The 24,363-nt window shown below is 36.0% G+C and overlaps 1 protein-coding gene across 2 annotated transcripts in view; it reads right to left on the bottom strand.

Moving 5' to 3' along the window:
* The window catches only part of SLC26A7 (solute carrier family 26 member 7), a 155,750-nt gene that overhangs the window by 68,731 nt on the left and 62,656 nt on the right, over window positions 1-24,363 (bottom strand). For both annotated transcript variants that reach the window (XM_055348696.2, XM_019032931.4), the window contains exons 5-6: window positions 19,143-19,307; window positions 3,034-3,186 (exon numbers count right to left, since the gene is read on the bottom strand). In XM_055348696.2, coding sequence (XP_055204671.2) covers window positions 3,034-3,186; window positions 19,143-19,307 — 318 coding nt within the window. The remainder of the gene's footprint in view (window positions 1-3,033; window positions 3,187-19,142; window positions 19,308-24,363) is intronic.

Raw genomic sequence — 24,363 nt, 5'->3', positions numbered from 1 at the left:
ATAATCATCTTTAACATACATATCAGAGCCCAGTTCACCAGCCACTGCATTCTACTGTTTTCCATCGATTTTCACTTTTCTGATAATTTTAAAAATTTCACATGATTATGGTATCAGTTTGGAGTAATTCATCTTGTAAAAGAGGCACATCAATTATCCACTTAAAGTACAAATTTACAATATACACGGCCAGAAAAAAAAGGATAACAAATTCAAACTAGCCAAATAAGGAATATCTAATAATCAATGCCCAATAATATAATTGTATAGGTTTTTATCCCGTATTCCTGTTGTTCTCTTCTCTGTGATGATATTTAGCTGAATTTGCAGAGGTTTCATAAAACATCAAATAGGCTTAAAAAGCAAAACACCTGAAGACTTAAAGAAAAAGATAAAAGGAACAAAACCATAAAGGTGATATTGTTAAAATTTATAAATATCATAACACGATAGTAGCATTTTCTAAAGAAGCTAGTAATAGCTAAAGATTCAGGCTATTAAGTTAGAATCAGACATATTAACATACTTAAAAATTCCTATGCCAATTAATAAATTGTTCATAATCATCATGAAACATCTATACTAGGTCAGAAAATATTGAGAGCTATAAAGAAAATATGCCATAGCTACTAGATACTGGATTCTTATTGAAAATGGAAGTATGCAGGGTATTTGATACACAGTTAATATTAAAATTAAGTGCTCTAACTCACTGAATTAGCCTTTCAGTGTTTTACCTCCTCCCTGTATTTCTTTACCAAAATTAAACTTTCCTTATCAGTTGAGTAATTGGCCCTTCTTCAATATTAATTCAATATGCGTGTATAAGGCCAGTACTGCCCTTAGACCTGGGCATTGCACCCCAGGTGTGACTAGTGCTTTAGAGCAGCAGTCCCCAACCTTTTTGGCACCGGGGATCAGTTTTGTGGAAGACAATTTTTTCACGAACAGGGTTGGGGGAGGAGGGGGAAGATGGTTTGGGGATGATGAAGCTGTTCCACCTGAGTCTATCAGGGACTAGATTATCATAAGAAGCACGCAACCTAGATTTCTCACGTGTGCAGTTCACGACAGGGTTCGTGTTCCTATGAGAATCTAATGCTGCCACTGATCTGACAGCAGGCAGAGCTCAGGCAATAATGCTCACCTTCTGCTGTGTGGCCAGGTTCCTAACAGACCATGAACTGGTACCAGTCCACGGCCCAGAGATTGAGGACCCCTGCTTCAGAGGATTCTAATCTGGCTTCTTCCAACTGTAGACTTCCCCACAAGAAGGGAGCTCTGTGGGAGTAGGGGGTTTGTGCCCAACTCAAACCTGTACCCTTCTTTCTGAACCACACTCTGGATACTTAAGAATCTAACATTTCCTGCCCAAATGTCCTTCTGCCTGCTTGCAGGGCACCTTCTGGAAGTCCATCCTCCCAGGGTGGCTCAAGAAAGTTGGCAAAGAGACAGTCGTAGTGGTGATGGAGTGGCGATGTGTTTGGAGCCTGGAAGTGAGGACGGAGGTGTCCACACATACACATATGAATCCCCTGGCAGGTGGGATAGAGCTGGAAAGTGAAGAGAGGGAGCAGAGCAAGAGGCTGGGTCTCCCCACGCTGCCACATACTGGCAGAACATAAACGACTAGGAAAATTCTCTGTTCTAACCCGGCTTTTAAAGTCATCACTAAGGGATGTTTGTCAACATAAGAAAACAGAATCTGTTATATTTAACATTTTGATCTATAACTTGTAAGTATTTGGGCTTGCATTGGTACTTTTTCCTTGGGTCTTAGAAATGTTAGGGATAACACGTATAAAGAATACCTTTAATCTTATTGTAAGAATAATCGTAACTGGTTTTGCAGAGAATAAGCAACTGGTTTACTACCAGCTCAACAGCCTTCATCCCTAAGGCTATTTTCAATTTTTAGTTTTATGAAACATGCGACATAGCTTCCCAAGATATAATAAGCATTTCTTAATATCTACAGGACTTCAAGATAAGATGGTATGTTTCACAGTTGTTGCTGTGAAAACTAATAATCATAGTACTCTGTATTTTTATGGCTTATTTGAAATATACACACATACATATTATATAAATCACATATGTTATATAGATCTCAAATTATCAAGAGTATAGGATCATACATGGCCTAGTTATGGAGAGAAGCCTTTCTTATTAGTTGTATAGAAATGAGTCGTAGCCTTCACAGTCAATTGCAATGTGCTAGCCTTATAGTTGTACATAAACCTACATAATTTCAACAATTAGAAGGAATATTTTATTAGATGAAGTTATTTAGACAACATTTATCATACACATGTATAACTCAAAGATCACTGAAAGACTAAAGCCAATTTTTAGTAAATTAGTAGACTGTGGTTATAGGTTAAGATTTTATTTTCAACTTAATGCTTTGTATAGTTAAGAGTTCCCATTAGAGGTTCTTGAAATTTCAAAACATATTTTCTAATGCCACAAGCCTTAGGAGCAAAATGTAATGTATTGCTTTTCCAGGTACAACAAAAAAATATTTTAGAGAACCAACTTTGGCCAATGAAAATCATGAGCATCCTTTCAATGAAGCAAAATTAGGTAAGTAACAAAACCTTTCAATCATGAATGAACATTTATCAATTGATAATATTTCTATACATATCTTATAGGTGCCATATAAATAGGAAATGATACCATATTGTATTAATTTACAGAAGATCGTGCCAGAGACATTTTGAGTCTCACCCTTATAAGTACCTCCTTATTTAAGATCTTAAGCTATATGTTCTCTTATTTATATAAACAATTATAAGCATATGAGAAATGTTGTATAAATTGAAAACATGTGTGCCTTCTTTTTTAAATTATTAACTCAAAATGTTTCCTGTTCTTACATTAATGTGTAGCCACGCAAATTAGCCCTGCTTTAATGAGAGACAGGAGTAGCTGAGGGTTACTACAGACAATATAGTAAGCATCTGCAGATCTCCCCAAGAACTGGAAAGCTTTGCATGGCAAAAAGCTAAATGTTGATTTTATACTTACCAAAACTAAATCTACAGGAAGAACAACTTTAATTTTCCTTTTAAACTGTTCATTCAGCTCTTTAACAAGAACAAGGACCACAATGCTCAGCAAGGATAAAAGCAATGCTTCCAGTCGCACAGACTTGATGTTTTCAAAAACATATGCATAAATCTACAGTAATGAGAAAAAATACAAACAAAATTCAGGGTCACCTATAATATATCAACATGAAAATATGGCCCCAATAAACTCAGTGATGTTTTATAAAACTATCTTAATGGCTAGGGAGAGGAAAGATATAGGTAGGAGGGTAGTCAGTGTTAATGCTATGTGTTTATTTACATCTACAAAATTTCTGTACCCTTGATTCTTTCATCAAACATAAGAACACTGCTAAAGAGAATGACTCTTCTGGCTTCGTCCCTGACACTCTGAGGGGCAGAGATGCTTAACTCATTATTTATATGCAGATTCATCATTAACAGCAGTCAGGGGACCATGGGTTCCCCAACTTTGGGGCCCTCCTCAAACCCCAGAAGCAAACAAGAACACAGATAGATCACACACAAAAGAGTTAAGAGCTGGCATTTAACTGACATCAGATATTTGGCTTCATGTAAAATATTAACATGTTCCCAGTCATTCAGCATTAACTTACTTGTTTATTGTCACTTACTTTATACCAAGCACCGTGCCCATTGCAAGGTCTACATAGTAAAAAATTTAGACGTTGCTTCAGTATTCACAGAGCTCATAGTCTAGTGTAGGAATTGCTAGGTAAAACAATAAATTAATGCAAACAGTGCTATGGACATGGAAAGGGCACCTGAAGTATATGACTTAGGGTTTTGAGTGGTGGTGGGGTGGGTCCTTCTCAAAGAAGATAAATGGGAATTGGCCAGGTTATAGATGATAGAGGGGGCAAACGAAGAAACCTGGGAAAATATTCTGCCTAAAGGGCATATTTGTAAAACTTACAGCATAAAATGTGAGGGGAGGGGTGCATGACTTCCTGAAAAGTATGGTCAAGAAATCAATACAACTATTTGTCTTTAAAAGTGTGCAGCCCTGCTTGAAGTTATACTTACCTCAAAGAATTTGCCTGAAACTAGGAAGAAAGTATAATACATTAATATCAAACACTCAATCTTGGTAATTTGGGATAATCTGATGTGGCAGAAAAGGTAGGATCAATGTAAGAGCAAAGTCAACCAAAAGAACATTAAAGCCCTTTTTAAAATCAAAGGCTATGTTTCAGTTAAGTGCCAATAACACTTTGTTCAACAACTTAGAATGTTGTTGATAGTTATGTAAGCATCTAAATCGACTAGCACAAAAAAGATAGGGTGAGATTTTAAAGAACCCTAAATTAGGTGCTGAAATATAATAACCAGCCAAATGCAATCCATCCTCTACATGAACGTTTGATATAAGGAAACTCACCTGGAATTTTGTTGTCTGGAAATTTAACATAGTGGTTCTCAAATTCATACAGAATATTAAATGCACAGAATATATTAGAAAATGTTGAAAGAAAATATTTACGGGTTTATACTAACAAACATAAAAGTATATTTATAATAAGTCAAAACATGATACTAATAATAAAATATATAAGAAAAAACTGGGTGTGGTGGCTCAGCACCCAGAACTGTGGGAAGCTGAGGCAGAAGGATCGCTTGAAGCCAGCAGTTTGAAACCAGCCTGGGCAATATAGCAAGACTCTTTCCCTATGAAAAATTTAAAAAATTAGCTGGGTATGGTGGCATGCACCTGCAGTCCTAGCTACCCAAGAGACTGCTGGCGGGGGGGAATCCCTTAAGCCCAGGAGTTCTAGGTTACAGTGAGCTATGATTGCACCACTACACTCCAGCCTGGGCAACAGAAGGAGATCCTGTCTCTAGCTTAACTATGTGTGTGCATGTGTGTGTGCGTGTATTAAATATATATATATTCAATATATATTTAATTAATATATATTCAATATATATTAATTAAATATATATTGATTAAATATATATTGAGTAATTAAATATAATATATTTTTAATTTATTGTATAATTTTATATATAATTATAAATTTATATAATATATATAATTTTATATATATTATATATATTATATATATAAATATATAATATATATAATTTATCTATATAATTATACATTTATAATTTATAATTATATATAATTATAAATTTAATATATAATTAAATATTAATTAAATATATATTGAATATATATAGAAAGAGATAGGGTCTCTAACTTAAAAACATATTATATATATGTGTGTGTATATATATATATATGAAAAATTTAAAACAGTAAGAACCCAGAAATATAACAGTTGCATTATCCAATATTAAAGATTATCCAATATATCATGTTTGAACAAAAACTAAGCAGAACAAAATAAATTCTAGATTAAAAGAGGTTAAATATAAAACGTGAAGTCATAGAAAATAAGTATTTTAAAATTAGCAGAGGACATAAACAGATAACAGAAGAAATACAAATGGTCAATAAACATGAACAAAGAGCTCAATTACACTAGTAATCAAAGAGATGTAAATTCAAACTATAAGAAAGCATTCTTTCTTTTATCAAATTATTAGTGATGCTTAAATAATAATTTAAATAGTGTAATCTGGGGGAAGTAATGGGAACTCTTTTACATGCCCTTGTGAGTATAAATTGTTGCAATACTTTGGTGATCTGATAAAATATATGGAAAACCTTTGAAGGCAATAGATATGTTAATTAGCTTGAGTTTGGAAATCATTTCACAATGTGTATATATATATCAAAACATCACATTGTACATTTTGAATATATATGATTTTTATGCGGCAATTATATCTCAATAAAGCTGAAAAATAAACACTTTTGAACTGCTCTATTGTTTGCCTTAGCAATTCTACTTCAAAACATTAAGCTAGGAACATAATTAAGCTCGTGTGAAAAGACCTTGTTACAAAGATATTCACTGAAACATTGCTTAAAACAGCATTGAAAATGGAATCCATTTAAAGAGTAAAATAAAAGAGAACTGGTTGAATTCTCTAGGTTACACGTGTACATATAGTAGTTTACATCCATTAAATTCATTATTTTAGACAAAATGTATATTTATTGACATGGAAAGACCTTCCTGTTATAATGCTAAGTCGGAAAAGAAAAGTTTCAGATAAATGCATATGGTTTGACATTGTTATGGGCTCAGTTGTGTGGCCCCCTCTGAGTTCATATGTTGAAGTCTTAACCCCCAGTGCCTCAGAATGTGACTATACTGGAGATAGGGCCTTTAAAGAGGTGATTAAGGTAAAATGAGATCATATGGGTGGGCCCTAATCCAAAATGACTGAGAAGAGGTTAGAACACAGACATGCACCTTGTACAGAAGAAATACCATGTCAGGACACAAGGAGAAGGCCACCATCTGCAAGCCACAGAGAGAGGCTTTAAGAAGAGACCAAAACTGCCATCACCTTGATCTAGACTTCTTGATTACAGTCTCCAGGACTGTAAGAAATAAAGTTCTGTTGTTTAAACCACCCAGTCTGTGATATTTGTTTTGAAAGCCCTAGAAAGCTAATATAGATATTACTTTTGATGAAATAAAATTTCACGCTTCTATATATGTATGAATGTATCTGGAATGTTAACAGCTCTGCATAAGAGCTTATTTGTATCTTCCATGTTTTCTCTTATGAAAATATATCACTTTGATAACTTTAGGGTTTTGAATTGTCCTTATATGTTTATTTCCAAAATGTCTCTTAACTGCTCCTTCTCTTGAACATGCTGAATCCAGTTTTTATAACCTCATTTCTGTTTGTCCACAGCGGATTGCTCAAGTCTAGTTTCAGGTGATAAAGATTAGTTTTATTCTGGCACACAGGCTATTCTTATAGTAGCCTAACTTTTTGTGTTCTTTGTCCTTTCTATTTAGCATCTTAAATATAATTTGACCACAACTCAAAATATTGAGTCAAAACATTATGTAGACAATGGATCAAAAGAATTTATATGGACTATATTTCTTAGAATATCATAAAATTCTGCTTAGTAGGTTTCCTCATCAAAGGACACAGCCCATCTGGCCCAAGGATCAAATGCACCTGGTATAAAGGCAGTGCATCAGGTTGAGCCTGAATTCTGCATATTGAATTTTATCATTAACATGTTAAATCTTTTGAGCAAAGAAAATGTACTCAATTAAGTGGAGCCTCACTGGGTGAAAATAATTAGGATAATAGAATTAGAATAAAGAAAATGTACTCAATTAAGTGGAGCCTCACTGGGTGAAAAGAATTAGCATAACGCAGGCTATCCAGACCCCCTTTTATCCATACAGTTAAAATGACAGTAACAAAAGAACCCACTAGTTATGTAATCAGATACATTAATAAACATATTAGGGGTCAGGTAGCTTTACTTATTATCTTTTTCACATAATTCTATTTTATTCCATGCTACTTGAAAAGTAGGTACTACAATGTCATCATTATCTTAGATGCAGATGACATTTTTCCTCTCTGTCTCTATGTTGTGGATGATAACTGTTCACAGGATTTCTCTAGAAGGAACAGGGTTCATTGCTTAAAGTTGCCCACTACTCAATCAATCCCAGGATAAAAATCCAAAATGCTACTCAGTGAGAAATATTCTACAGGGAAAGGGGATAGAGATGATGTAAAATAACAAATTGTCCAAATGCTTTCTGATGATTTTTCATGATCTCAGGATAAAATTGAGAATATTATTTAGATGATTTGTCAGGAAGAAGACAAATATTCAAGTATTTTAAAGCATTTAGAGAATATCTTTTCCACTGTTTTATATGGTATTAAAAGTATGCCATGACAATGTCTGTATAAGAAAGAGTAGAAATATGCAAAACTTCCAAGCCATACCAAATTTGCTGTAGTGTGCATTTTGAGAACATGTGTTTGCAGTAATAAAAATGACCACCCCAGAATGAATGGAATGAGAAAACCCCCCAGGGTTTTTATTGTCTGTCTGGATTAAACTACAGCTCATTAAGCAAAGCACATCTCACAAGATGCTCCAGAAGAACACGGGGGTGGATAGCTCATTACAACCAGCATGAAGAACACAATAGGAAAGGAGGCTGGTGAGGAATGTCATTCTAATGACTGTCATGTGGACCCACAGAGAGAATCACAAGCTAAAACAGGCTCATGATACATGGGTGGCATATGGAAAAAGAGACAGGAATGGGGCTAAGGATAGACATGCACACATGCACACACACATATTTACATATGCTCATTTAATAGAGTTCCAGGCATCCTAAGCACACATTAAATTTCTAATTTCTGGTATAAATCCAGTCATCTGAATACACTATCATGCACTAAGCTCCAGTAGATAAAAATTCCTATTGAGGATCAGCATTTTCTCCCCAGATCTCAGAGAAGCAAAGATAATATTTATATCTGTATGGATAAATAAGTAAGCTATCTAACCAGAACTGCCTAGTCAGTTTAATAAAACTGTAATATTAGTTCATTACATATTGAGAGTTCAGCTCATTTTGAGACTGTAATATTAGTTGTTTAAATTTACCATTTATTATAATGATATAAAATGAAAAATATCAATATGCATAAACAATCTATCTTGAGGTAAATCACCTATCCACAGCACATGTATTGCTTCTCATTATTTTCTTTAGATGTGAGGCTTTTTTCTAAAGTACTTCACAGACATTTACACATACACATACACACACATATACAATATATTTATATAATGTGTTTTTGTCTAATTTGCCTTTCTTTATAAGCTTTTATTTTCACTGATGGATTCTCAACTTCTAGAATGGTGTCTGGGAAAAAAGTAGATACTCAATAAATTTTGTTGAATGAATGAATTCTTGGGTCTAGCATAGTAATAGTAACAATAAGTCTGTAAGTAGGCATAGATTTTACCTTGAATAAGTAGAATAACAAGAAGAGAAAGGATCCAGACTCTTCTCACTACCAATACTTGGACTATATCATATTAGGGGGATTTACAGTTATCAAGTTTCATTTATTCAACTTGTTTATTGAGGTTATATTATGTGCAAGGCATTGAGCCAAATATTAAAGCTACCATTGCAGTAATTTTAAGTAATCTATCTTTGATATAGTCAAATTTTAATTTTATAAAAACGAAGCAACATCAAGGCTGAAAAAGCTTACATTTAGTATTTAGTTAAGAAAAGATAAATAAAGATCTCTCTGGGACCATAGCTATTGAATTCTCATTGCACAACTGCCATGAATTTCTAAAAAAGGCACTGTAAAGAAATACCTATGCAGGAAGAAAAATCCAAAGTTTATCCACTCTGTTAAATTTCATAACACAAATAGAAAGATCTTACATGTTTAGAAAATATTAACAAGTATTAAAAATTAAATAAACTTTCTGCTCAATACTTTATTAACCAGAAAATTCTATTAATCAAAACATTACTTTCCTCTGCATTCTGGTTGGTTTAGGTTTTGCTGTAATAAAATATACATGAGAAAAAATGATTTAAACATTTTTAGAGCATAATGATATTATTGATAATAATTCTTCACTAGTAATGATGAATACATTTTTGAATTATCAATAAAGGGACCACAAAGATTATTTGAATAAATATTTCTACACTAAAAACAACACATAACCCTTTAGTAGCATTTTTTACCATTCCTGCACTATCTTGGCTCTAAAGATCTGTGATAAATAAGTTAGTGTTTGACTAGAGAAACAACAGAGCATTAGTAAAATTAGCACACTGTAATAAATCTATCAGCACACTATTTTAATAGTAGGTATAAACTACTAATCTGCAATCTACAATTCTTAATTCCCAATAAATTATTTTGAGTCAGTCATCAACCACAAAACCATAACTATCTCCAGAAACAATGGTAACATCCATATATGCCAGCTACCACATGGGCAAACTTTGGTTTGAAAGTGCATTTGGCATAATCAGTATATAGATAGGTGTCTAAAAATATGGACTGTTTTCTATGTCTCAAAGAGTATATATTAAAATAAGACAACAGTAGCACCACGGAATAAACTATTTTACTCATTGTATCTACTGTAAAGTCCTATGTTGAATAAAATTTATTAATAATCTATTCATTTAGATGGTACTTCTATCAGAAGCCTCATCTCACAACACAGAGCACTCAGTGGTAGTCACGGCCCTGAAATAGCTTTGAAATTATATTAATTATATTTACTGATTGCATCACATGGATAATTTCAGTCACATTCTAATTTTAAAACCAACCAACAAACAAAAAACAAGCAAAAACATAAAACCTCCTCACCATACATGGTTGGGTTACTGTAGTGAGTGAATTGTAGTCCCCTATCGCCCCTCCCCACCAAAAAAAAGTCTGCATTCTAAACTCCAGTGCCTGTGACTGTCACCTTATATGGAAAAATAAGGTCTTTGCAGATGTAATTAAGTAAAGGATCGATCACAAGATGTGATCACCTAAAATTACCTGGGTGGGCCCTAAATCCCATGATCAGTATCCTTGTAAGAGACAGGAGAGAAGAACAAACAGCAGGGAAGGTCATGTGAAGACAGAGGCAGAAGTTGGCGTGATGCAGCCACAAGCCAAGGAATGCCAGGAGCCAGAAGAAGCTGAAAAGGCAAGGATGGTTTCTCCCCTAAAACCTGCAGAGGGAGCATGGACCAGAAGAGACCTTGATTTTGAAGTGTCTTCCAGAAATGAGGGAATAAATTTGTTTTGCTAAACCACCAGATTTGTGGTAACAAGTTACAGTAACCATAAGACGCCAGCACCAAATCTAATGCTGCTCACTTCTGAGACAACTCAAAGAAAGTATTATGGGCTGACTTGTGTTCCCTCAATATTCACATGTTCAAATCCTAACCCCCAGTACTTCAGAATGTGACTGTATTTGGAGACAGGGTCTCTAAAGAAGTAATTAAGTTAAAAGGAAGCCATTAGGGTGGGCCCTAATCCAATATGATTGGCGTCCTCCTAAGAATCAGGACACAGAGACACAGGGGCTGTGCATGCACAGGGGTTCCACCATGTGAGGAAGCAGCAAGAGGGAGGCCGTTTGCAAGCCAAGCGGGGAGGCCTCAAAAGAAACCAGTCCTGTCAGCACATGGATTGTGAATCTCCAGCCTCCAGAACTGGGAGAAATTAAACTTATGTTGTTTAAGCCACCTCGTCTGTGATAGTTTATTGTGGCAGCCCTAGGAAGCTAATAGAGAGGGCAGAGGGGATGCCAAGCTTTTTTTCTTAGAATCACAGATAGACCCTAGCAAATTCCCCTCTTTTCATGTTAGCTGAGATAGAAGTATTCTAAAACACAAAAAGAAACAAAACAGAACATTTTCAATAATAATTACCAAGTGATCAGTACCATTAAGAGAGATGGCCAACTGAATGACCATCTACTAAAGATCAATCAGGCATAGTTGATATCTGCAGTGAGGATTACAACTAAAGTGCCTATCAAAGGAAATGTTCAGAAGACACTTGTCAGCACCAGAAAAAAACCTCAGAAATCAACCAGTTCCACACACTTATTCTGTAGAAATAGAAACCAAGGCTCTAGAGACTAGTGTCCTGCCCCAGGTGACTTGGCTTGTAAATGAGAAAATCAGGATTTTAACACAGGTCCCCTCAACCCTAGACAAACACGTGCACATTTTACCAATGACTCTCTCAGTCCAGCAAAGAATTTTTCCAAATCTCCCTGCTGGTTCCTTTTCCCTTGGGTTATGGAGGGAAGATGCTACCTCTTTGAAGAGGAGACTATTATGGAGCATGAAGTCTTAGATTTGGGGTTTTAGTGGTGGTATTCAATGGCACCTGGCTGCTTCTCAGGCATATGAGCTCTTCTCACCCTCCAGTCTTATGCCTTCAACATCAGCAGCAGAGTCACATTAGTACAAGGGAAGCAATACGCCTTTCAACTTGATTCTGAAAGCTGTTAATACACAGATTATGGCCTTTTCTTAACATAAGCACATTTGGTGAAAGCCTACCTGTATCTATACAGTGCCTTCACCCTCCGTTCCTGAAGGGAGAGGAATTTTCATATTTTCCCTATCATAGGCAGATGGGGGCGGTGCAGGGGGTACTCAGGAAGAAAGAATGGGGAAACTGTTTAAACTTAGTCACTTCCTGGAAGAGTAGGGGAATTAACACTTTCAGGCTCTATGCTGGCCATCTTATACACAGTGATTCATTTAATGTCTTAATTAATTCAAGGTGAGCATTATTATTTCCATTTAACACATGAGGAAAATAAGACTTGGAGAGGTTAGCTAAATTGCTTAAGGCCACACAGAAATTGAACAATGGAGCTGGCATGTAGTTCTTGGTCTTGTCTCACTATTAAACCTATATTCTGCCAGCTACACATATAAAACAAGAGTAGGGTCTGGTCTTGTAGCCAAACCTCAGGAGTTCATGAAATAGAATCACAAAATTTCTGAAATTCCACTGGAAAGAATCTTAGAAGCAAACCCATTCTGTCTTTCCAACATGCCAAGCTTATATCTACCTTAGGGAATTAGCATTTGCTGCTCTTTCTTCATAGAGTACTCTTAACTGAAATCATTCTATGGCTGGGTCTCTCTCATCTTTCTAGCCTCCATTCAAAAGCCATGTCCTCAGAAAAGGTTTCCCAGGCCATCTTATCTAAGGAGACCCACCCGTGTCACTTGACCACGTTACCCACCTTCAATCACACTGCCTTGTTTCCTTCATTAACACTATCTGAGATTACTTCATTTGCCAATTTGTTTGTCTCCTCTCTCCATACTTTGCGTCCCTCCTCAGTGTTTCAATAAAATTCCACGGGAACAAAAATGTTATTGTTCAACTGTATCCTCAATGCCTGTGAGGTGGTCAACTTGTTGAGTAAATCTGTTCTAGTGGTTCTTTAATCAAGGATGCATGTTGATCTCTTCCTACTCATGTGTAGCTTGTAAAATCCCCCCAGATTATTCTGATTATTCTATTGGACAATTAAGGCAGCTTTCACATCCTTGGAACCTTTAAACATGAGTCATGATTGCCCAGGCATGCCCTCTCCCCACCCCAACTTGCTTTCAAGCTCATTGCATTTGAATCCTATCTCCAAGCAGATCTAAATTCCTGCTCAGGGACACCTAAAGCCAACTCTGATCCTTTAGAACCTTAGCACAAGTTCTCTCTATTCATAAGAATTTGATGTCTCTTGTCAACTTTGCCTATATCATTATACATCATTAAACATTTTAGAATAGGTATTGATAAGATCAAGCCCCTCAAATCCCACCTCCCTCTACAGTAGTGAACATAAATACAAAAAACAAGAAAAATATAAGCTGAGTGCAGTGGCTCATGCCTGTAATCCCAGCACTTTGGGAGGCCAAGGTGGGCAGATCACATGATGACAGGAGTTCAAGACCAGCCTGGCTGATAAGGCAAGACACCAGCTCTACTAAAAATACAAAAATTACCCAGGCGTGGTTATGCACATCTGCAATCCCAACTACTCCAGAGGCTGAGGCACGAGAATTGCTTGAACCCTTGAACCCGGGAGGTGGAGGTTGCAGTGAGCCGAGATGGCACCACTGCACTCCAGCCTCAGTGGCAGAGTGAGACTATGTCTCAAAAAAAAAAAAAAAAAAGATAAGAAAAAAGAGAAAGGGAAAGATTAAGTTGGATATTAACCACAGGCTGTATTTTTATCAGTACAAACAAAATCCCAAAAGAAAGAGGGAAAACCAACATTCTGGTAGTTTTTTACATCATTATACCCCAATTTCTAATCAATAACTATATGATACACTTGGGATAAATCCATTTGCTATTACTTCAAGGGATAAAATAAGTCTCAGAACAAATGTGGTCTAAGGGAAGTATGGTATGTTAAATAGCTAAAGACATCATGAGTATACAAAAGTCACTTGGACCAAACATACAACCAAGCATTCCAAGGTCCAGGTGGCATCCAGCCATCTCTTGTTTGGTAAATTAGTTTAATTTGAATTACTTGAGCACCGGATTTTGTGTTGACGCATTTTTCAGTGAATTGTGAGGGATGGAGAGAGTTTGGCCTACGATGGTTGAGTTGCAAAAATATTTGCTCTCTGATTTAGAATCCTAAAGTAACCTTGGCTACAAATTTCCATATACTTGTTTCATATCCAAATTAAACCTGCCACATCTTCTATCCCCTGCATCACTGATTGAATCAAGTTACAGATGAACATTCTTTTTCTCTCCCCTTTAATTTATTCTGTCCATTTTTCAGGGTATACTGAACATTCCTGCAATTCACAATAGAGATGTCACAATATCTGCAGAGAAACTGTGAGCTTTCACAAACCATCAAAGCATGTTCTTGATTCAGAAATCCCACAGGGCCTAGGTCTACAAAATAGATTTGTTCCCCACGTATAAACCCCATTTATACATATTTAATTGTGATCTCATTCCCTATAAAAGAAAATGTTTCATTGGCTCTGACTTCCTTCTGACATTTCTATCCTATTTTATTAACATTCTTGGTTCCCTTTTGCAGTCTTTGCAGTCCAAACTAGAAAAGTACTTTGCTTGTACTTCAGGGGTGGGGGGTGGGAATTAAACTGCTTTCCAGTTCTGAAAGTACCCATTTTTAGGGCAGAAAATAAAAACTTCCAAGAAGGATGGCTGAATATATTGCCAAGCTCGCCTTTTGCTCTTGGGTTTAATATACATAACTGTACATAATTATTTAGAGCAGTGCTCATATAAAGCCATGCCAATGAAAGTATCCTTGCCAAATTTATCATAGGCTGCTGCAGGCTGAGACACTGGCACCATCTCAAAGAAACCCGCATGTGCTAATACGAACTAGGAATTTTTGTAATTTTTATTATGCCTTTTGGGGGAAAACATCCTTTCTGATAAAAAGATACTTCATCATTCCTCAATTTAAAAATTTTTTTGTAAATAAGAATTAAACTTTTTCTTCTTATCTGTGTGAGGAACCAACTTACTGGTCAAATATTTGAATTTAAAGGAAGCCAAGAATAGAACAACTTAACTTCTGAGCCAGGATCCCAAGACACAAGTGACCCTTATAACATTATTGTTTCTGCTTATTTTAAAATATATTGCAACACTGTTTATAATTTATTAAATGGGTTTATAACTGCCGAGGGAGACTTGAGCTGAACTGCTGAAAACCTTTATAAATAAAAATAAACTAAAAAACATAGCTTTTTTAATTGTAATGATCAACCCCCATTAACAGAAGATATATTTGTTTCTTAAAGTTTTATAAATTTTCAAGCCATTTTTAAGTCATTGAAATACACATAAGTTTGTTTTGTTATTTAGTCTTTTTTAAAATCTGATTAAGAGTCCTCTATAGAGGAAAAGCATTAGTATCTATTACTTAAGTGACACTTAAAAAATGCATAATTTTTTACATTGAACTATTCACTACTAGTAAGAAAGACAATGGCTTCCACTTAATGAACACCTATGTTCCATGCTTTTCATTTTGGAAATGAATTCCAAGAAGTATAATTATCATCAGTGCACAAAACAGACAAGACAACTGGAAATCAAAGACACTCGGTCATTAGCTCAAGTTATGGTAACTAACAAGAGCTAAAAGTTACCTCAGAGAAAAATTAATAATTTTTTCCCAATATATACCTGAAAAAGAACACATTGATGTAATCTTTAAAGTTTACTAAGAACTAGCCATAATACTAAAAGAAAGATAGTTTAATCAGAAGTATATGAATCCAGAGATAAAACTCTTAAGAACAAATTTAAAAAGTAAAGAATTATCTGTGAAGGAATTTAGGAAGGCTAAATAAAAGGATAAGTTAGGCCTAATTATACCCACTCTTCTTAGGGATATAGTAGGGTCATGACAGTTATTCTGGAGGCTCCCTTTGAATATGTGGACCCTAGAAATTCTCGAAGGGCATTCAAAGTTCTAGGGGAAAGCCTTAGTAATGTTTCACACTCGGGAAGAACTCCTCCCCTGAGGAAACTCTTTAACAACTTTCAGCTAGAAGAGAAAGAGCGGCCCAACCACCTGAGCTTCGCTGGAGTCGGGGCGTGTTTTCCTCATGCCAGAAGTAGAAAAGGGGAAGGCATTATGCCATGTCTATCCCTCAAGCCTATGAGAAGTCTGTTATCTATCATCTAAGAGGGCAGAACTGAGCACAAACCCCTACGTGTATCTGATTCAAATTGCTCCCTAAAAATGTTTCATTGTGGCAAGAACACCTGCCACCCCAGAGCAACCAAAGAGATGGAAATATTAGCTGTTCATACTCATCCAACTCAACTAGGGAATGAGATTCTCTGAATAGCACAGAATCAGACATCCCCTGTGAGGAAGGCACTGTAGAAACCACACAGTGGCAGAATAAATAGACCCCAGTCTACAGAACTCAACCTAAGAATAATTAATTAATCAATGGACATTTTGATTGGCTAAAACTGGATTCTTTTGACAAAAATGAGTAGCCCACCTGAGACTATTAGGAATCATGACTGGCTCATTGTGCAAGAGTCTTAAATATTCTAGATATCCAATTTATGTTCCAAGAATATCAGTAACATGTGCTTTATCTCTCATCAGCCTGAATTACTTTCTAAAAGGATATAACAATTGTGAAAACTCAGAGGCAGGATACATGTCAAAGAGTGAAAAGTCTCACAAATGTGTCAATTCATTCTGCTGTAGGTTCTCTGACATGCTAGCCAAGGCCTGCATGATGTCTTCTGCTCTACATCCTTGCTGAGTTCAGCTCTGCTTCTTTATGTAACACTTAAATGATCCAGTGGCAAGTGTAGCCATCATGAGATTCTCTCAGCCTAAGTACCCCAAAACACACTTCCCAATATCCCACTGCAACCTGTGCATGATGTAAGATTTATTTCTTAATCTAACACTCAGATCACCAGAATTTTTGGCATTGCAATATCAACATCCATTTGAAACCATGGCAAAGAACCAAAGCACCATTCCCACCTAACAGCCTCACAGTACAGGACTCTGTGATAATTGAAAAGCAAGAGCAACTTTTTTTTTTTTCGTTTTCCATCAACACAAAGCATAGCAATTTCCATCAACTGAGTAATGTGAATTTAAAGCCAGCAGTCCAAAAACATTCCCAAATCTGATTCCGTTTCACCGTAAAGTTTTTAAGAAAGACCTCCACGTGGCCAATATGGTGAAACCCCGTCTCTACTAAAAATACAAAAATTAGCTGGGCACAGTGGCACGCACCGGTAGTCCCAGCTACTCAGGGGGCTGAGGCAGGAGAATCGCTTGAACCCAGGAGGCGGAGGTTGCAGTGAGCCAAGATCGTGCCACTGCACTCCAGCCTGGTGACAAGTGAGACTCGTCTCATGAAAAAAAAGAAACACCTCCAAAAAGTCCCACAGTGTTGATCTACAAGACTAGGGTAAAGTAGCTTGCAGTTTCCCTCAAAAATACAAAATGAAAAACAAAATCACATACAAAACCCTTTAACAGAAGTGTTTAATAGAAGTTTATACACATTCCCACCAGAGAAACAAGCTGAAAGACCAATGTCATTCTCACAGCAGGCTACCCTGCTTCTTTAACACAACTAGAAAAAAGAAAGATGATCGTTTGTGTATGCAGATATGATTCAAGAGGCCAAGTGGTAATGGACAGTCATTTCCTTAAACTGCACATGTGCCGACAAGCAGGCCAGGCCATTTCCAGGTGAGAGGTCAAGACAGAAACTATCACTGCTTTGGTTCTGTCGTGTAGACCTGCTGTCACTGAAAGTCTTAAACTTTCAACCAGTCACCTGACAGCTTACAGCTACTTTGGTCTGCTTTTGTTTGAGCTGGAGCCTGGAATTATGTTGCTCCCAGGCCCAGTTCCAGTGTTCTTGTTTCAGTGTTAATCATTCTTACAATGAATGAATCATTGAGCAGGAAATTATCTAAGAAATACGAATTCAGATCCAGCTTCCAGCTCTGTGTTGCCAATTGCTTTTTATTAACTTCTTTACCAACTAATCAGAGAAACACACTTAGACAAGTGATACCATTTTTTTCACATATCAAATGGTCACTTAAAAAATAGCCATAACCAGAGTTGACAGTGATAAGGTCAGAGTAAAATATTAATGGATACATCTTTTCAGATTGAAATTTATACCCCTTTGATCTAATAATTCTATCATAGGAACTTATCCTACTGAAACAATCAATGTTTGTTTGGTGCAGAGAATAATATGCAAATAAAGAGGATCCTCACGGGGCCATGTATAATACAGAAATGCCAGAAACCACCTCAATAACAGATAGATAAATTACCATACTCCATTCATTGAGCTACTTCGAGCCATTAATATTTAAGAAAATTAAGAATGACAATACTCTCATTATGAAACAAAAAATTAATGTTATTTAGTATACAGCAATGCATAAAGTTAAACAAAACAAAGTTTGGTTGTCAGCAAATTCATTAACAAGACTTTTTAAAAAATAAACCTCTAATAGGATCTGAGTTCTTGAGCAGTTATAGATTTTAGGTCCACTTCAAAAACAAACCCAAGAACAAAAAAGTGTTTTTAGAAAAATATGTTGCAAATGGCCAGGTGCTACTCTCTTTCTCGGGTTCAGGTGGTTTTTAATAGCTGATTGTCTGCTACTGAGGCTTCAGCCACCAATTTCAACCAGGCCTCTGATTTAATCCACACCAGGATTTGTAATACTGAAAGAATGTGGGGGAGTGCACTATTGTTAAACTGGGCCATAATCCCAGTGGATGACTTCCATTAGAAGCTGGCAACAATACCTGGCTCACAAAAAATTCAGGTTTTTTTTTTCTAATTATGCCCCCAAATTAGCTCATATTCCACTGTTCATTACAAGGAATTATTTCCAAAATTAGTAGAAATTACTCACTAAATTAGTTGCATACCTTAAGTTACACTCAAAATATCCTATAAGATTTTATTTAAACCCAAGTTGCTTTAATACAGAAAAATCTCAGTACTGTAATTAATCAAATTCTACTTTGTGAAACCTGCACATTCAAAAGATATGTATGAAAGCATACGAAAAACTCACATAAAAGAATCCAAGTGGTCCGGATATATATGGCATTTTCATTCCCAAGAGATATTTGACTTGTGAAGTCACCACATGGGTGGCAGCCCCAGTTGTCATTGCGCTGATCACAGGCTCTGTGACCACAAATGTGGCACTGCCCAGTTGCAGCACAAACATGGCCACCTAAGAGGAGAAGGGAGAAGTGAGATGAACTTCAGATGAAACTCCCCAAAGTTCCCAGAGGGCTTAATATTTGACACATTCTCATTTTCATTTGATAGAATCATAGAGAACTGACATGTAACAAGTTTGTTACATTGTATATATACAATATCTTGGGTTTCCCTGAGAACATTGTTAGGTTCTAAGAGGTTTCAAAGGTTTCTTTTTTTTTTTTAATTTAATTTAATTTTATTTTTTTATTTTGTTTATTTTTATTTTTATTTTACATATATATATTTTATAATAGTTTAAGTTCTAGAAAATGTTATTAGGTACAATGTGAGTATCTCAGTTAAAATTAACACAGTATTTTTTCTAAATTTATGCTTTTCTCTTTTCCTAATCCTACATGTTTCAAAAAAGGCAAATACACTCAAATCAGTTTAATGTATGGGTCTATGTGGAAGAAAAATTGAATTTGCCTTGCTATATCTGTAATTTAAAATTTTGAAAAGGAAAAGACATGATTCACTACTTTATACCCAGTAGGCATAAAACCTCAAAACCATTGAAGAAAGAAAGCCATTCCTCAAGATTCTCCCAGGTTCTGAGAAATGGGAACATACTCTTTGACCAGATACTCGGTCAAGTAGTAACCCATTTATGCCAGAGGTTGTAAATTTATTTTGTGAAAAATCAGACCTTGGCGATGACCTTGAGCAGTAGGATATAAATAATTCCCACAAGCTTAGCATTCCAATAGTGGAACACTAGGCATAATTATTAAGGGCTAATATTTAATAAGAATACATTAGGACTTATTTGTATATGTGGCACCGCAAAAGACAGATAGGGTAGAGACATATGTGTTGAGAAGCCCATAAATCAGTACAAAAATCATTGTCCTTCAACATTCCTTACTTTTCATAGCAACATCCTCCATCTCAAAACCATTTCATGACCAGGCAGAATCATCACCTCTATGTAGAAGCTGTGCATTGAACTCTGCTGGGCAAAAGGTGACAGGAATGACAGGAAGCAGCAAAACTCTTCTCTTTTTTCCTTTTTCTTTTTTTTTAGATAAGGTCTCACTCTGTCTCCCAGGCTGGAGTACAGTGGCATGACCATGTCTCACTGCAACCTCCACCCCCCAGGCTCAAGTGATCCTCCCATTTTAGCCTCCTGAATAGCTGTGACTACAGACAAATGCCTGGCTTTTTTTTTTTTTTTTTAGAGACAGGGTCTCACTGTGTTGCCCAAGCTAGTTTCAAAATCTTGGGCTCAAACAATCCTCCTGCTCTGGTCTCCCAAAGTGCTGAGATTACAGATGTGAGCCACCATACCTGGCCTCTTCTAACTCCTGATACTTCAATGACTAATGTTCTTCCTTTACCAGAGAGCTTTGAGAAGATGGCCCACACTTTGGCATAATGCAACTGTGTAAACTCAGTCACAGAAACTGCAAAAAGTAAAATTTACTATTTTGAAAGTAATGTTAAATTACATTCACAAGTATAAGCACTAGAAAATGGAAACAAAAGAGGTCATGCTGATATAACTTCTTAATGTGTTAATTATAATATTTACGCCGTCTTAAAATTCTTGTTGGCAAGCCCAGCACAGTGGCTCATTTCTGTAATCCCAGCACTTTGGGAGGTCGAGGCAGGAGGATCACTTGAGCCCAGAAATTTGAGAGAAGCCTGGGCAACATGTGAAACCATGTCTCCTAAAAAAAAAAGAAAAAAAAAATTAGTGTTGAGTGTGGCAGCGAGTTCCTGTAGTCCCAGGTACTCAGAAGGCTGAGGTGGAAGGATGGCCTGAGCCCAGGAGGTAGAGGTTGCAGTAAGCTGTGGTCACGCTACTGCATGCCAGCCTGGGCAACAGAGTGAGACCCTGTCTCAAAAAAATAATAAAAATAAAAAATTATCGTTGGCAAATGAGATTAACTCTTAAAGAAATCAGAGGGAAGGATAACAACGAGATCTCCTTTATCAAGAGGGCACAGTGATGAAAATGAGAAATATAAAGTGATATCTGGTACCACTAGAGCATAAATTGCAAAATATATTATTTCTTTATTCTGATCATAATACAATAACCCCTTGGCCAAAAGCAATAATGCTCTGAGCCTGAATTACAGTGGATTTTCATGGGCTCAAATCTGAAAATTTGAACCTATATTCTGACCCAGGTTCTACCACATCCTAGGTTTGTGATGATAGAAAACCTACTGAAATTCTCCAAGCCTCATTATCATCTATAAATTATTAGAGTGATATTTGCCTTATTTTGTAGAGTTGTGTAAGGTGAGTGTGAAATAATACATGCAAGGTCTTCGAAACCTGTAAAATGTTTAACCTATGATGTAGCAGGAACAACAGGGGGTGTCACACATATTTACCTAGTATGGAAAACCAGTCACCAGTTTCGAACATGTAGAAAGGGCCACACTACATTTTCTAACTCTGTAAAACTTAAAAGAATGTAATGAAGAATGAAATGTATTTAAATTGTTTGCAGTTTAGCAGCCACCTTTTATTTAATACATAATAAAGAAAAGAATATGGGGGGGCCAATGTGGAAATCAGGCAATCTGTTACAGTCAACTCAGGATGCCAAAGCAGCAGCTTCTGCTACTAACATTTTTTTAGCGACTGTATTTGTCAAAGAGAGATGTTCTGAGGGAAATACCCAAGCAATCAATTCTGTGGGCATAAATGGAACGTGGTGATTTTTTTTTTTTTTTTTTTGGCAGCTCTTGATTTGTGGTCAGTTGGTTTTCATCCTGAAAACACAATCAGCTATGAAAAACATTGAACCAATTATTCCCATGTATTTCTCTACTAGTAAGTTAGTTCCAACTTATGACATTAACTCTTACAGGCCATGAGGATGAAATTAGCATATTACCGAGGTACGATGAAAACCAGAGTTGAATTTTCATTTCAGCTAAATGTAGAATACAAGTAATCCAAATCTTTGAAGTGGCAAAACCAGTGTGCATACATGGAATTTATGCATACTTGGAATGTTGGAAAGTTTGCATCAGTATGCCAAGTAATCTTGAGGCCTTGTATAGACCATCATGATTTTACCTTCTGTTTTCCACTTGTTTCCTAAATTCCAGTGCCTACTGAGAGGGTTAAATGATTTGCCCTGCCTGGGAAAAAAAGGTTACCTAACCTTAAGTGGTCACCTACCATACCACTTCAAGCTAAACCACCATCTTCTAGTAGCAGCTTCTCTGTCATTTCCACAATTAAAAAGTTACAAACAAAAGAGTCCAGAAGAAGTTCAAGATATAAAAAGAATTCAACCATTTCAAGTATTAAAAAACATGGGAACCTACCTTGCAACACAAATGAGAAAAGATGAATTATCCTCTTTTAAAATGTCTAAAGACTCAAAATATTATTGTAACATTCTACTTGTATACATTATTATACTTTTTAAAAAAATCCTCCTACCAAAAGATAAATCTTTAACATGGAGAGTTCTTGACTCTGAAAGCTCAAGTTCCTTAAAGACCTAATTTCTGTTACAAACCACTGGGCATATGAAGGATGATTAAAAACATATGAGGTTTAACTGAGGAGAAATTTCTGTCTTCTGAATGACAAACTTCTTCAAGACCCAAGACAATGGCAGACGTGTTAAGAGGGAAGAGGAAGAAGAGAAGTAGGAAAGAAAGGGGAACTAGTGGAGGATGGGGAGGGGAGATTTAAGAGCTCCCTCTTTGCCCACCACTCAAATTTTAGTAGCTAATTCACACTGACATTAGGAATCTGGCATACAGATGCTGGTGTACACAGCTCAAAGGTAGCAAGTACACAAGCAACACAGGCTTTGCAAGAGGGGCCCACAGATTGAACCATGTTTATCTTCAAACTGAAGTAGGTGAAATGGGGCTCTCCTGGAATATTGTGCTTGGAGACCCAGTATTTAAATTTGATATCAATGTCAAGGATTTTTAAAGCTAATTACTTAATAAACAGCTACATCATCTCCTTTTACCAATAATATGGATGATAACATTTCTAATCTAGCTAGCCAACTCCCAAAATCCTGGCCATGCCATATTTCATGAGGATATTAATTTCATATAATATAGTTCAGCTGTTTGCAGTAATGCTGATGTTCTGGGCTAATACTGAAATCCTCTGACATACATGATCAAGATTCACTAGCATGATACTATTTGATAATGCTTCTATAAACACCATATGTTCCACATTAATTGAATGTATCTCAGATTTCAGTCCATTTTTTTTGCAAGTAGCCTTCAAATATTTAAAAATAACAAAGAGTACATAGGAAACAATTATATTAGCCAAGTGGATAGAATATAGAATGTATTTTAGGTTATGTTGGTTAGTCTGCTATCTGGCTTTTACATTATACCAAATCACTTATTGGTCCATTCAATTAATATTTATTGAATATCTACTAAGAGTTAGCCACAGCACTGTTGCAGATTACACAGCTAAACATACAGTTCACACCCTAAATGATCGTGTAAAGAGATGTGACATGATGATGTTGGGAAAGGGGACTGTTAACCAGGACCATGAAGAAGAATGATGTAGGTGACTGGATGGTAAAGTCTGAAAAGCTGTTTGGGTGGGGCCTGAAATGTTAAAGAGCCCTGTGTTGCATGCTGAGTAACGTATTCAGGTTTGGGGGAAAGAGTTAAATTGCTAATAACATTAGGAAAACAATTTAGTGCTGTTCAGAGATATGGGAGAAAAAAACCTCTATGTGACCAGAGGTCTTGAGAAGAACAAAGCTGAAGGATTCATACTTCCCGATTTCAAAACTTATTAAAAAGCTATAGTAATCAAAGCAGTGTGGTACTGGCATAAAAAGATATATAGACCAATAGATAAAATAGCCCAGAAATGAACCCATGCATACATGGTCACATGATTTTTGACAAGTGTACAAGACCATTCAGTGAAGGAAAGGGCAGTCTTTTCAACAAATGGTGCAGGGAAAATTGTATATCCACAAGCAAATGAATGAAGTTGGACCCTTACCTAACACCATATACAAAAATTAATCAAAATGGTTCAAAGAT

The sequence above is a fragment of the Gorilla gorilla genome, chromosome 7 (assembly GCF_029281585.2).
Source record: "Gorilla gorilla gorilla isolate KB3781 chromosome 7, NHGRI_mGorGor1-v2.1_pri, whole genome shotgun sequence".
Lineage (NCBI taxonomy): Eukaryota > Metazoa > Chordata > Mammalia > Primates > Hominidae > Gorilla > Gorilla gorilla.
The sequence above is the reverse complement of the archived record's forward strand: the minus strand, read 5'-3'. Positions and strand labels throughout refer to the sequence as shown.